Raw genomic sequence first — 15,691 nt, forward strand, 5'->3', positions numbered from 1 at the left:
CTGGCATAACATTAATTACCCGATCAAAATAGAGTGGGTAATTAACTGCCCTTCTTTACCAGTGCTAATTACATTAGCAGAGAAGGGCCATTTCAGGGGAGCAAAAGAGAGGAGAGAAAGAAAGACGGGATGAAGCAGTACCAAACAAAGACCGGAAAACAAGGCAGTAGTGAGGCACATGTCTAGGCGTGTGTGTGTGTGTTTTAAGAGAGAGAAAGAGACAGAGAGGAGGAGGCCACGTTGGAGGGAGACTCATGTGGTTCTCACTCGGGCCCCCAGAGGCTCAGTCCTCAGAGAAAAGCAGGCTTATTGAAGAGGAGAGAGATGGGGGGGGGTGTTGTTGTTTATCTTGACATGCTCTACTCAGTCTTTAACGCTCGCATCACAATTAAGATGCTGCGGCTCATCAGCTATGTATACAAAACATTGTAGCAAGCTGCACGAGCACACAGGTGATGGGCACATTCAGAAATAGATCCAGCACAACCCTCAGATGTGGAGGAAAATCTTTATGTCCAGGAAATTGTGTGTGCGTGTGTGTGTGTGTGTGTGTGTGTGTGTGTGTGTGTGTGAGGAAAGACGTACTTACTCTACAATAACTTAAAACAACATTTGTGACTTTTTTCTTATTTGTTTTATTTGGAGCACAAAATATAATTACACCTTGAGATATACAAATCACATTTGCACCATTTTTTGTACCGTTTCAAAGAAGATGGCTTCAAAAAACATAATATTAAATTGCTAATAATTTTTTTTAAATAAATAAAATTAACCAAACTCTAAAAACAAAATTTGCAAAAATGTCATCTACTCTTTGTGTTCTTTGTTTTTCACGTCCTGAGAATGAAGTTTGTGTTGTGATGATAGAAATCAGTGAGTAAGAACAGCATGATGTGGGTTAATGAACACCTAATACGCCCTGTTCTTTTCAATTGAGCAGTTTGTGCTTTCGTTTCCTGTACTGCATAGTGACTAGACACCTGTACTGGGTTGAGACATTTAAAATGAAGCTGTAAAATCTATAGGTTATAGTCATGTAAATTCAACTTTGCAACGTGGAATGAAATAATATCAGGGCATCGATGTGACAAAGCATGCATTATAAGTGAAATTAAAAAGGATAAGGCTAACTAACATTTCCCCTTTACACAAGGACAATATCCTCCTGTAGATGCCGGCATAACATTCAGATTTCTGTTATGCAAGAACCTGAAAACTGGGGACGTTTTATTCCAAAAGAGTGTGTTAGAGCTTATCTTCTCCACCCAAAAAAAGGCAATTCTCTATGATCATTTAGCAAATTAATTAGCAATTGTTGAGATAACTTCATTTCAGTAAAAGTTGGAAAAGGACCACTTTATAAAAACACGTTTATATTATTCCCTAAACTACCTATAATAAGTTAAATTGCTTGTTCTTAAATAAATCAATATATGAATTCCTTTCATAATAACCACTGAGACAAAGAGTTCTCCCTTGTAAAACCGTAGAGATCAGAACAAAAAATAAAGGGTCTATTTTTCTGGAATGTAAATTGTCTTCAAAAAAGTCTACTACAAAAAAACCTCTCGCTAACTCACAGACAGTGTACACACATGCCATTTAAGGTGTCCATACTCAGACAAATAGCACCCTGCTTCTTAGAGCTGCAACATTATACCAGAGTTGTCCGTCAGTGCTCTCGCAAACGCGTCCCGTATGTCTCTGGCCGAGGTTCGGGTGGGCTGTTGAAGAATAGATACTGCATGTGGTTGTGGGCCAGAGGTAAATACAGATGCTTTCGAAGCTTGAGTTTGTTTCCTTTCAAAAATGCAGACACCTTATGACACACGCAGCGATATATGGTCCAGTCTGGTGCTGTTAGCTAAGGAGCTTTGTCTGTCTGTAGCTGTGGGTGAAGTAATGTGCTCTGCCTCTGGAGTAGATGGCTGGTCTTTGGACATTTTCGTACCCCGTCCTGTTTCATCCACCTGGATGAAAAAGGGACTAAGAAATGGCGTTGGGGCTCAGGAGGGAAACTTATACATGGTCGCTAGTGATCAATTTTCCATTCTCCCTTCCCTCTTAATGCCAAAAGAGGGGCTAAGTGAAGCAGTGGTCTGGGGTAGATTGGGGCGGGTGCTTTGCTACATCGGGGGAACAACCAGGCCCGTCATCGCTGGAGAGAAAAAAATATACAAAATCTATGATTCTAATCAATCAGGTCTTGCATTATTGTACATCCAGCAACTTTTTTTCCCTGTCTTGTTCAGTCAAAGCTTTCGAGCGGTTAGTACAAGAGGTTAGACTGCATTCGTGAGTTCAGACAGGGGGGTCAGATAGTGAGTTGGATGGCTACCTCTGAAGCTGTTCCCCCCTGAGGCAGGGCAGGCAGGGGAGGGAGAGCCCTGGGGCCTGAGGACGGGAGCAAAAGCACTCTTCTGTTTAGCAGCAGACGGGAAGGAGGAAAAAGGCAAGAGAGACGATGAGGAACTGGAGCTCCCAGGTATAGTGGGGCTGGAGGGCATTACTGTGGAGGAGAGAGCAACAGTCAGTCTAAAGTCTGAACATCACAGCGGACTCAGATATGTGAGGTTTATTAGTACACAAATAGGGTGCTGCAGGAATGAGTCCTAAAACCCAGAAATTCGTTTTTGCACTTGCGGTTCTCTTGTCTTGAAGTCAGTGGGTTTTTTAAATTGATTTTTGGTTAGATGCTTAAAGTAAGGTCTGTGGTTAAGACAAGTTTAAGAGACTCTAACATTGTGCTCTACAACATGTCAGTAAATACTCCACTTGTGAATTTTTAGGCTTTTACATGTCTTAAAAAAGGCACTTGCTAAATGAGACTATAGAATGTCATCATACTGAACACAGCTTCACAGCCTTGTTGTGTGGCGACATTAAATGACCACGGTTCAGTTTGTTTATAGCCTAACATTAACATTTATTGTATTTAGGTTTTTAAAAAAATCATAAAATTGCTTTTAATTTGAAAAAAATATGTTGCTGAACAAAATGTGTAAGTAGCATAAACTTTTGTTTGCCACAGAACTGATTTTATGCAGTAATCCAAAATCCAATTTAAAAATCCCATTGGCTTTTTGTCAAGGGAACCAGGGTGATGCTAACGTCCAGGCTGACCCACAAAAAAACATCATCCCTGCAGCACTCTATGTATTAGATCATTATACAGTCTTACTGTAGGGAGAGCCTGTGGGGGAGGCACTGCTGAAACCAGGAGAGCCAGGTACTCCTAGACTGGTCATGGGAACTGTCCCATAGCCTCCGGTCATCCCTCCGCTGCCCCCGTAGCTCGACTGCTGAGGAGTGGAGGCTGATGGGTAACCCCTTGGAGACAAACTGCTGGAATTTCGAATGTAACCTGAAGTGAAATATAAAAAGGTTGGGTCAGCTCTGAGTTTCATTAGTGGAGGAAAAAAGGTAAGTAGTAATTGGTGTCATTTTGCTCACCTTGGCTGCTCTGTCCATGCTCCCCGATGCTGACGCCTAACTGAGAAGGATAGGAGCCCAGGCCCATAACACTGCCGTGGGCCGGTGAGCTGGGCAGCGCCTGCAGCTGACTGTGAGGACGGGGAACACTGTAGAGTGCCTCTGCGATGTCTGCCGCACGTTTCAGCAGCATGTCCTACAGGAGATACATTGTCATGGAAATTAGCGATGACTGGCAGTGTCACAAATATAGAGAGAGGCCAGGTGATGCATTTTTTAGGCTGTCAAGATATCACAGGGAGCAGGTGAGCTTTAAAAAATCTCCAAAGTCGAGTATGTCTGAGCTACAGTATGTCCAATTAGTCCACTTCACATTTTGGCAGCTGAGTCAAATCTCAGATGTTGAAGCTTTCGGACAAACTAATGCCACATTTCCACTGCATTGTACAGCATGGCTCTACTTTAACTCGCTCTTTTTTGGTTTTACATCAGCAAAAGTTGTGGACAGTACCTAGCATTTTTTTGGTACCACACTGGTCGAGGTTCTAAGTGAGCCAAACCAATCGACCAACCGAATTGTCACACAACACGAGACATTGTGCACATATCTAACATTTTAAAATAGCCAAGTTACCTTCCATAATGACAGCTATTTTTTTTATTTTTAAAGTCGATCCAGATTTTAAGACTCTACACTACATACACTACAATTGACGAAGTGTAGACTGTTCGGTTGCAGATTAAAGAATTCAGCGAGTGTTGCGTTGAGGCTGTTGTCATGGCAGTTTCACGCAGCGTTGCTATGGCAATCAGCTGAGAATCCTGCCTACACCAAGGGGGTTCTATCCTCCGTGGAAAATGAAATAGAGAGAAGTCCTGATACCCAAAGTGAGTCGAGTCAAGCTGAATCATGCAGTAGAAAACAGGGATAACACTGAGTAACTTATTATCTGCTTTGAACTGTATTATCATGCTGGTTTCACTCTGCAATTAAATTACTGAAATGAATGGAAAACCAGTGGCTGCTTCGGAAGTAGGAAGCCAGTTTATACATTAATGGTATGCTTTGGAAAATGGTCAGCAGTAATGTAACGCATACACTATTAATATTTAATGGGCTAAAACATGCAAAATGACTGGAGTAGTCTTTTACATATCTGCATGTTTTATATACACAAATATGTAATTTTAAGGTATTTGGGATAGTGTTCCAAAGCTGTTGCTGTTCACCTGATTACTGTGTGGATTTCCGTACAGGGCCTCCACAAGATCTGCCGCTCTCTTCAGGAGGATCTCCTGCAAAGAACAGATTTTATTACATTAACATCTTGATATGAGTGTGGTGTGCAGGGTGTCTTGAAAAATCATCATGACCATGTTTAAGTCTTTTCTATAGGAGTCACTAACCTTGGCTAGTTTCTCTGGGTCACCAGGATGTCGGGGAATGACCTTTTGAAGACGCTGGAAACCATAGTCTATAGTTGGCTCATTTAGGGCTGGATTAGAAGAAGAAAAGAAACATATATTACAAATAAATTCTTGAATGGAGTTCATTAAATTCTTATGCTTAAAGACCCTAAAAATCATTGAAAACCCAGGTGCCATTGTGAAATCTAAGCAAAGTGTACAATGTGTTGTCTAAATACCTGTGTAGATGAAGCGTCCAGGTGCTCCCTTGCAGAACTGTTTGGATTTATAAGACAGTGTGACCTCCACGACCCCGGGGATGTGTCGAGGAGGTGTCTGGACACGGATAGCGTGCGGCGTGATCAGCTGAGGAACAAGACAGAAATTGTGTCACTAAACAGCAACAAATTATCCCCCCCACCACACCTTGTAAATATTTAGGCTAACACAATACTGTGGAAAGATTAATTTGTGTAGACTGCCCATAAATCATCTAAATAATGAGACAAGCCATATGCTATATATATCATTTCAAAATACGCTTCAGAGTGTACCATCATTAGTGAGATGTTTTGGAGACAATTCCTACCTCACTCCACACGAGCATGCTGCCAAACACCACCTGCAGCCCGTCAAAGAAGTTCTCCCCAATGACGATGACCATGGCCCCGCCGGTGGTCCAGCCCTCACTGGGGCTGATGGCTTTGATACATGGGGTGGCTGGACAAGAGAGCAGAGCAAGAGTAACTCTGAGGGCTCCAACACAGGGTTACACCAATTAAAAGATGAGTGGATAGAAAGTGCTTCAAATCTGTTTACTTTAGACATTGTTCAGGCCAAAACTAAAATGCTAATACTATTTCATGGATACTTTATTTTATTTATGTGGCTTTTATCCATGAATAACAACACAAACTGCATGAAGAACAGAGTCTCATCCATATCAAATGTAGGTCAAACATCACATGACCTGTAATCATATACAGTGGGAAAAAGCTGCAGTAGAATATGCTGTGCAGAGCACAAGGGCACAAAGGTAGAAAAAGTATTCAGATCCTTTATTTAAAGGGGCAGTTCACCCCAAAAATCAAATCACACATTTTTCCTGGAGTGCTATTTTTTTGTCTAGATTATTTTGGTGTGAGCTGTGGAGTGTTGGAGGTATCAGCTGTAGAGATGTCTGCCTTGTCTCCAATATAATGTAACTAGATGGCACTTAACTTAAAGCAACAATAAAGTATGTTTGAAAAACATATGTTTGATAATGCAGAGACCTTATTGTGAGCAGTTTCATGTGGGAACTATTTTCTAAGTTTTACAAATATGAAACCATCATGGATTGAAAACTCGCGGTGTCTTGTGAACACTTTTATAGACGTCTCCTTTATAATGGTCGTCTATGGATTGAAGAGGATTTTTTTCACTGTAATACCACAAGTGGCCACTGGGGAAAATTTAAAGCGTTCCCAGAGGTATGAGGCTGAGCTGTAAAAGTAGCTAGCTCAGTGGTTCTGGGTGAGCTGGCAGTAGAAGCAGCTTTTCTTATGCACATTTACGGTTGGCAGGTGTAGTTCGAAAAATAGTTTCTAAATGAAACTGCTCACAACAAGGTCTGTGGATTATCTTGGGTAACTGGGTCATAATTTCTGGAAAGAGACATTGCTTTTAAGTTTTTCAAATGTATTTTTTGGCCCTTTGAGCACCACAAGCTGAGTGCCATCTACGGTGGATATTTCCAACACTCGGCAACTCACACCAAAACAGTCTAGGTTGATAAATAACACAACAGGTAAAAGGAAAAATATGTTTTTTTTTATTTTGAGGTGAACTGTCACTTTAAGTTAAACTACCAACAGTGTATAAATACTCAGTCCTGCATTCAGATCTTAAGTAAAACTACTGAAGTGCGATCAGAAAATTGTACTGAAGTATTAGGTACCTGAGTAGAGTACAGTATTTGAGTAAAATCACGAAGTTACAGAACTTTCCAGCACAATTTATTGTGTATTTCTTGGTTCAGGGATAAATGTGTGTGTGTCATGCTTAAAGAAATTGATTTAAGTTAAGATTTTATTATCATCTTTGCTTTATGTGAAGACAAGTATTTAATTAATGTATTAATTAGCTCAGTTAATGACCTCAGTAGCACCACTGGTTATGTTTGATATATCACGGTGATTATGAATGGACATTTAGCAACTCAAGTACCTGCTGTAACAATATATGTCTCTGAGTGTGAATGATGAAGTAGACATGTAATAAAACAAGATAAAAGATGAATGGGGTGTGACATTGCAGTGTTGTAGTGTCAGCATCTCACCATATTCCATCGTATTCTCCACAGACTCGCCTGGCTCCAGCCTGCGGGCCCTCCGACCGTGCTTTGAGTTGTTGTGGACGAACATGTTGTCGGACACCGCCAGGACATGGCCATCTACACTCACAGTGCTGGACAAGACCACCTGAAAGTATAAGAGGAGGAAGATACATGAGTGTGTGTGCATGACTTAGACAGCACGCTGCGAGTCACAATCTCCGGTTACAACAGCAAAAAATCCCTGAGCAACAATTTGTTTCAGCGTACAGGTGATGGTAATATTTCTCAATAGGTACTGTGACATCGCCGGGCTCTTTATAATATGTCTGCATTCTGGTGATGACACTGCTCATACACCCCTCCACTCCTCCATCAGGTCTCCATATGGCCTCTCCACTGCCTCTTGCCTAACTTTTTGATTCATACAGCATGCAGCAGACTCATTGCTGTCTCCTCCTGATCCTTCAATGACACCAAACATATGGACCAGATCTCCCATTTTTACCGGCCGTTAAAGCAGTGGATGATATATGGTGGCCCTAATTTGATTTTCTGGCCGCAGCATGTGTGTGTCCCTTCCCACATCTGCCTTGCATGGACGACACACATATAATTAATGAGAGGATACTTGTAGGTTTTTCTCTGTGGATATTTATGAGTGTAGATGTGATACTATTTCTGAATGTGATAATGAGTTTGTGTTTAAGAGCATGTTTTTGAGAGTTAGAGGGAATGAGTCAGTGAGGAAAAGTCATCTCCAGTTACATAGTAAACAATAACTATTTATAATATGCATTTTTAGACAATCAGACAGCAAAGATAAAACCTGGCTCTCCCTTGGAAATAAACACATGGCAGTAATTTTGCAGGTGAGGGAACATAAGAAAGAAAAGGAGAAAAAGCATATGTGCTATAGGCGGTGGAAAGGGAGGCGAACCTAAAGGAAAATAACTGTAAATTATCGATCAAGCAGCAGACTCCTGTCCAGCTCTGATCACCTTTTAACCCAGAGATGAGAGTCTTGGAGCGCCCCGTGTGCTCATAACTTCTCAGCATGTGTCACATCGCAGGAGTTAAAGAAAACATGGTGGAAGACAGAGGGAGCACGTAAGAAGGGGAAAGGACGGAGGGTTTTGCTGGGAGAAGGAGAATGCCAGACAGGGGCCGCTGGTGCTGAAAGACGGCAGAGGAAGTGGGGCGGGAGTGTCCCCTGTGACCACTTCCTGGGTCACGGAGCATGACCTCCTCCATCTGGAGCCAATCACTCAATTCTTGACAACTTCCTGAAACACCTCAACCTATTTCCTGCACCCCAGCACCCCAACGACCAAGTCTCCCACATATCTACCTCCTTTTCATTCAAGTCTTTCCATCTCTCCGACTCCTTATTGATTTTTAACTTTCACCTCTAACTCCCTCCTCCATCTCTTCCACTGGAAAATCTTTTTGAGAGCTTTACTATGTGAGAGTTTGTGACATAAACTCTACTAGGAACAGACAAGAAATTAATTATTAAAGCATTCTATTAACATGGAGGGGCATGAAGGGGGTATATTTTGCATGACTGTAAAATATTTTTTTCCTAAATTCAGTTCCACATGTCCCACTCACACACAAGCACACACGTACATGCACATACCTGGAATCTCCTCATATCCCTCGGGTTTCCTGCTGTCTTCAGACAATTCTGGTTACATTTCAGGAAAAACTTCAAGAAAAACCTGCAAAGGTAAACAAGAGGACACATGTTTGTACATCAGCGACGAAGAAATCACATGAAAGAATCGTGTATATGATTATTTGCTACGCTGGCAGTCAAAAGAGACAGTCATTATTTTTCAGAGACACGTCTTATAGATGGTGTGTGTGTCCGTGTGTGTGCTTATCTATATGATTAGAGCGCTGACATCAATCCCAGCTGTTTAGCTTAGTATTAAAGTCAATGTTATTACACTTTAAATCAAGTGATGAGAATTTGAAGCACAGTCCAGTGAAAAGCGCTGCTGTGTTTCAAAGTAAACTAGAGACAGTGATGTATGCAGGGGACTCAGGGGACCGTGGTATCCCGCAATGCCGTATTTGAACCCCCACATGGGAATGGAGAGGGAACGAAGTAGAGACAACTACAGAGAAAGTGAAATGAGGAGGTGGAAAGAGGAAGGCAGTGATAGAGGCACAGGCACTGGTATGGACATGAATTTTGTTTTCAAGTATATGTGTCTCATTACGTATGTGAGTGTACTTTTGAGGGTGATAGGCTGTGGAGACTGAGAGAAGCAGAGAGAGAGCGGGGTGCTGATAGCCTCTGCTACACCAAAGAAAACCTGAGAGAAAGGTGGAATAAATAGGAGAGAGGGAGACTACGGAGAGAGACTCCAAATCCCAGGTGTACACAGTTCGGCAACACAGCCCGCTGCCATGGCAACGCAGCTCTGCCGCAATCCCAAAGTCCCCATGCTGAGAGGCAAAGACAGCAATGGGAAAGAGGGAAGGCAACAACAAGAACACATTCCATCACTGAAATACAGCGAGGAGGGAGACTTGGCAAGGTGAGATGCAGGAAAGTATATAAAGAGGGCAGGTGCAGATGAGGCTGAGAGGATCCACACAAATCTCACACTGAAGAGAAATTAGGCAGAGGACGTGTGTTAAATCAAAAGAAAAGAAAAATGAGCCTGGAAGTGATGCGGCGTTGTGGTAGAATTATGGCAACTGGCAAATATACAGCCCTCAAACCAGATGTCCACTTCACTCTGCAGGGAACACAGCTCTGTCTTGCCAATGAAAAACACATCCATTAATGTTCCAATTAAACAAACAACAACAGTGCTGGAGAAAAATGCTGCAGAGGGAGGCAGCAGTTTTTGGGCTACATGGTTAGCTCCAATCCCACCCACACCGTGCTCTCTGCAAATATAAGTCATCTTAATGGAGAGCGCTTGTTTGGAGAGGAACTTCATATTGGCCCCACAGCCCTGAACCCTCCCATCGAATACTAATCTCTCCCTCATTCTGACAGCTTTTACTCGCTATTCTTCCATCACTCGCTCCAGCTTCCTCCCATGCGAACAGGACCTGGCTTCAAACTAGCTCTCAGTTCCAACAGTATGTCCAATATTTCTTGATTTGAGCTATTTCGTCGGAGGACAATCAATATTGTTGTTGGCAAAGGGCGATTATAATTTATCAGTGAGAGCTCGGACCTCCAACCTTAAAGCTGCACTAGACCTCACTTTTGGGTGGAAACATGTACAAGTACACATTTGTGCCTCTCCCATTTCCTTTTTTCTTTTTTTCCCTCATCAGTCTGACTTTTCCTTACATGTGTCTGTTGGACACCATGACAGTATCAGTTTAACATGATTTAAAAGCACTATATATACAGTACGCTGCATGAGGAAAGTTATACAGTTTGTTTCCTGCCTCTGAAAAAGGGCCATATTCAAAAGTGTTCTGTTTCATTTTACTGCCTCCTTTGGGGGTTATGCTGTATGTATGTTTTATCCTGGCAATGATTCTTACATTATGGTTCATTTTTAAAGGCTCTCATTGTGATTTATAAGGAGGGAAGTCAGCACAGGGAACGCGTTTTTGGTTTCAGTACCTATGTCCATGGTCTGGCTGTGGTTTAGCCACAATAGTTCCCTAGCCACATGCTTGTTGGCCACTTAAAAATATACTTTAGTGATTTTCAACCAGCTTTGTATCGTAACATAGTGGGTAGCATGCATGGATTTAAAATTCACTCCATCTCACCAGCGGCCATCTCCCTGCTCCTCTCTGCTAAACTGGGGCATTTTCCTATGCCCACCACTACGGGTTAAAGAGTATAGAAGCAGATGAAGAGAGTAAACCCGCTCTCCCAAGCACAAACCAAATGGTAAAACTAGGCAGTACTGACAAAAGGTGCATTTGTAAATTCCAATCTGACACTAAAATGAGAGTGCTGTTGTTCAAAGAAATGGAGCATTCTATTTCTAAATGAATTAACGAGTGCCCAGGGCATGCTCTGCTGCTCGAAGAGTGTGGCACTCTGGATAACCATGGATTCTGATACCGTATTGCCTATTTCACACCTAAAATGTCTTCAGAAACATGTTTCAGTGCACTGTTTGGCTGTAATGCAAGAATTTGTGAGCAAGAAGCGGGCGCCATACTGTTTCCTGTATTGTGAAAACGAAGGCTAAAAAAAAATCTGAGATCAAACATTAAAACTAAGCAGTGCTGATAAGATATGAGCCAAGATTCTGCCTGTTTCACTGAAATGTTTTCAGAAACACATTTTAGTTCACTGTTTTACTGTAATTTCAGATCGTTTGTTACCAGCCAGCCACCATATTGTGTCCTGTGGAAAAAACTGCCAAGCTCGCATTACATCACCCACTAGTGGAAGTGTTTATTGGTCCATCTGGGTGCAATGCATTCTGGTAGTTGTAGGTTTTCTCCCTTTTGAGCAAAAGCAAATGCTACAGCCCTTTTTGTCTGCTTTCTCTTGTCATTTAGCACCAATTTCAAATGTATTTGCATCTTTCTACTGCGTGGACAGCCCAGTTTCATGAACCGAGCATCTTTCCAGCAGTGAAATACTAACTTCTTTAATTTTCATCTAACCAGCGGTCATCTTTCATTTGACTGACTGACTACAGTGATGCCTCAGATAGCAATATCACAACCCTAATTGAGGGGTTGTCTACATCCATCTCAGGCTTTGTGCACTTTCTGAGGGTTCTTGACCTTGTTTGTTGACTTCTTCTCATCATTCGCTGTTTGTATGACACCAGATGCCTCACACACACACACACACACACACACACACACAGAAACACACATTCACATGCATGCATGCACACTCTAATACACCGACACCCCCACCTTTGCCCCCCCTCCCAAAAACCCATTGAGTCAACTTTTCACCCCCCTCAGTTCGGACGCACACAGCTGCAAATGCTGAAATTAAAGCGAGACATTGACGCATATATTAGCATGCATTAGCCGCTTCCCCCTGCCCACTTAACATGCAAATCTCCCAGCCCCGTCGCCTCGCACCTTCTGCCACACATTCATTTGCTGAATTATAATTAGACTAATCTTGCATAATTAATAAGAAGTCGAGGACCCTCTGTTTTTTATCCCCTCCTCTATTGTGGTTGCAAAAGTTTAATATTGCTGTTGTTTGTTTTTGTTTTGGTAATGTAATACACCCACACACCTCCCCATCCAGAGGGAAGAGATGAGGAGAACATGTAAAGAATTGGAGGTGATCTTCATGTCACATGGAAACTGTAGAGAAAGACTATTTTCAAAGAACTCCACTAGCTTAAGTGTGTTTATATTTAATGTGTGCCTTGTTCTTTACATTCACAGAATATTCTGTTTCATAGAGCAGGTGTAAAATGGTGATTCTGTTTGTTTAATATGCTGCTAAGTGAGGAACATAGTGTAAATAAAGCTATTGGGAAACCCCTTTCAACTTTTACCCTGTCAGATATAATGATAAATAATTTGTTGCACAAGCCAAAACATTGTTCTCTTATTTCAGAAGAATATCCTCCTGTGACATTAGATTACTAACTGATATCACACTGAAACTTGATAAGCGCAAACTCCTTGTGATTTTTGTTCAATGACAAATTTAAAAAGCATTTGAAAGTCTTATCTGTAGTCAGCAGTATCTTCCACAACATCTACCCTCCACAGACACACTTAAGACAGGAAACACAAACAAAACATAGACCCAAGTCTTAAACCTTGGGATCATTTTCCACTGCGGCACCACAGGGAGTCTGTTTTTTTTTCTGTCTTCACTTCTGCATCTCTGTCAAGGCCTTCAATCCCCTTTGTCTGCATCTGCTTCAGTTCCCAAGACTAAACACAGGCCTCGCAGCGTGAGGCGGCCATCCCAATGGTGACAACATGCTTAACTTAAACTAGTTCAATGACCAACCAGCAAGTCACGACACTGGAGACAATAGCAGAAATTCAGTTTTTGTAAATATTTCACCCCTCGACACAGACCCTTAGTTTCACATTTCTCAGTCCGTTGGAGCATCTGTTACACATAAGTGTTACACACTGAGTGTTACATATGGCCTTAATCATGCAACGAGCACCTAAGAAGCACAGGACCCCTAACAAAAATTTTCATAGCCATTCATCAGCACTAATCACTGTTGACATAAACTGCCTTTTCACATAGACATAAAACACATCGCCCTCTGTGCTCATTGTAAATGAAGGTTTACTGGTCGCAGCAGCTCTTGAAGCATGTGATGCAAAAAGGCTTTAACGCAGAGTTCAAGAAGCAACACAGCTAGAAAACTTTCTCCATTCATCTCCTTTTCTGGGATTTGGCTTTGGCCTTCCACTTTTTGGGGTTACTGCACCAAAGATGACAAATTTATGTGTTAATACAAAAATATGGGAGGGAAAAATTTAAGGAAAAGAATGAGGAGGAGGTCATATTTTTTGTTCAGCGGACGTGGATGCCCTGCTGCTCAGCGAAGAAGAGGGAGCTGCTCCTCCTCATCCATGTAGTTCTAATCCCCTCCATAATGCTCAATAGCCATTGATTGTAAGAAATACGAGAGACAGCGCAATAGAGAAACAGATAGATGGAAAAGAGGGGAGGCAAAGACAGAGGAAGAGAGGGAGAATGTTGATGTCCTGTATTCAGGGCCATCACTCATCAGACATCCCCTTCATCACCCCCCCGCTCGCTTGAAAAAACAAAACAGTGTCCTGACATCGCGGTGGAGGGGAGCTGAGGGGAGGGCTGCAAGGGTGGGAGGAAAATTAGGAAACCAGATGTGAAGCATTAAAACATACTGACATGCTGAGGGCCTTCCTCTGCCACACTCACACACTGAGAGCACTAACTCATACAGCAGGCCCCGATATGTGCACGTATGCATGCATGTGTCACATGCTGGCCATACAAACCACACACACATTTACGCGTGATTTCAGAGGAAAATAAACAAAGACAAATACCGTCTTGCAGGCAACCATGTGTGCACAATCAATCATGCAAAAATTTTACACATTAGCAAAAATGATGCCTCAAAAACAAACGTCTAAAAGTTATATGTTTGTACGTGCAAGCTGATTTTTAATAAAACATGTAAGTAATGGGATAAAAACACACTTCAGCTCACAGCTATGTGCTTGGATTTGGATAAACCAGTGTTGACCTAAGAATGTTACACAGCAAGGCACAAATCTACAGATGGGTCATCACGCATCAGTGTATGGATATGCATCCAATTAGTACATGTACCCAGGCCGAGGAACGGCTGGGGGGGAGGGATGGAGGTGTTTTGTTTTCCTCCATGGGGAGAGCTGTGTTTGGGGGATGAAGCGAGGAGGTGGGGGGGTAGTAATAAATACCCCTGGACCCGGGTCCCCTGGCAGACTGGAAGCTAGACTGGTCACCAGGGTTAACACCCGGGGCACATGACCTTTGACACTGCTAATGGGGCACAGAAAACCCTCCACGAACTGATACCCCCTCTGTCGCATACCACCACAGGACCTTTCACACCAACCTCCCAGTCAACCTCCCCCCCTCTTGTCCTAAAACATACAGGGATATCTGTGGCATCAGCTTCGCTTGCCTTTCAACAGCAAACATCTCGCAGCCACACTGACTCCATTTCTACCATTTTGTAACAGCTTGTATAACGCACATCCAGTCATCAATAGAACAGCTGAACAGCTTTTCTACACTTTTTACAAGATTGTCCCAGTTGAAACTTCCATCTACCATTTAACAAACGACTGGTCACCACATTACCCTGATGTCTAATAGCCTCTCAGTGACATCAGCACTTATCCTGTATGACTTTAAGCACCATCTGTGCCCACATGCTGACATGCACCTTAAACCAGCCAAGTACAGTACAGTGGTGGAAAGTATTCAGATCTTTCATTTACGTGAAAGTACTAATTACGCAGGTGAATGGCTGAATCATTTTGTGTTATGGCTGTACAAATCTTCATCTTTAACGTAACTACAGATTTCAAATAAAGATAGTGGAGTAGAATCAGCTAATTTCCCCCATTCATGACAACTGTACAGGGGGTGAATTTTCAGTTTTTATAGAGCTAATTTAAATGTCATTAATGCTTTAACTTATGCATATGTAAGGGCGTGGCCACTTTGTGCAACAGGCTATCTGTGAGGTAGTGGTCTAAGGTCAGATCCAGCTCCACCTTCTCGTCCAAATATGGTCAAATATATCGACTCCACAAACAAATGGGTGATGTCATGGTGGCTATGTCTTTGAGTAAAATGTAAAATGACTACAAAATGTAGCAGAAGTATATAATAGAAAAAAATCTAAATACTCAAAGTACAAGTACCTCAAAATTGCAAATAAGCACAGTAGCTGAGTAAATGTACTTAGTTACTTCCACTGCTGGCAAAATACCAGTTCATTCATCTGAGGGGCTGAGTAATACCTCTTTTGGTATTGACTGCTGCACCTAGTATCAAAAACAGTAAACAACCAAAAGTTGTTTTTAAGTTGTTTG

The 15,691-nt window shown here is 42.1% G+C and overlaps 1 protein-coding gene across 3 annotated transcripts in view; it reads right to left on the reverse strand.

Moving 5' to 3' along the window:
• Window positions 1–669: 669 nt before the first annotated feature.
• ebf2 (EBF transcription factor 2) overlaps window positions 670–15,691 on the reverse strand; it is a 38,183-nt gene continuing 23,161 nt past the window's right edge. For 2 of the 3 annotated variants that reach the window (XM_049578378.1, XM_049578377.1), the window contains exons 7-16: window positions 8,799–8,880; window positions 7,163–7,304; window positions 5,432–5,562; window positions 5,082–5,208; window positions 4,843–4,931; window positions 4,666–4,731; window positions 3,457–3,631; window positions 3,185–3,367; window positions 2,342–2,512; window positions 670–2,161 (exon numbers count right to left, since the gene is read on the reverse strand). In XM_049578378.1, coding sequence (XP_049434335.1) covers window positions 2,130–2,161; window positions 2,342–2,512; window positions 3,185–3,367; window positions 3,457–3,631; window positions 4,666–4,731; window positions 4,843–4,931; window positions 5,082–5,208; window positions 5,432–5,562; window positions 7,163–7,304; window positions 8,799–8,880 — 1,198 coding nt within the window. In that variant the 3' untranslated portion in view covers window positions 670–2,129. Of the gene's footprint in view, window positions 2,513–3,184; window positions 3,368–3,456; window positions 3,632–4,665; window positions 4,732–4,842; window positions 4,932–5,081; window positions 5,209–5,431; window positions 5,563–7,162; window positions 7,305–8,798; window positions 8,881–15,691 lie in introns of all 3 variants that reach the window. The other variant, XM_049578376.1, reaches the window with a different exon arrangement.

The sequence above is a fragment of the Epinephelus fuscoguttatus genome, linkage group LG6 (assembly GCF_011397635.1).
Source record: "Epinephelus fuscoguttatus linkage group LG6, E.fuscoguttatus.final_Chr_v1".
Lineage (NCBI taxonomy): Eukaryota > Metazoa > Chordata > Actinopteri > Perciformes > Serranidae > Epinephelus > Epinephelus fuscoguttatus.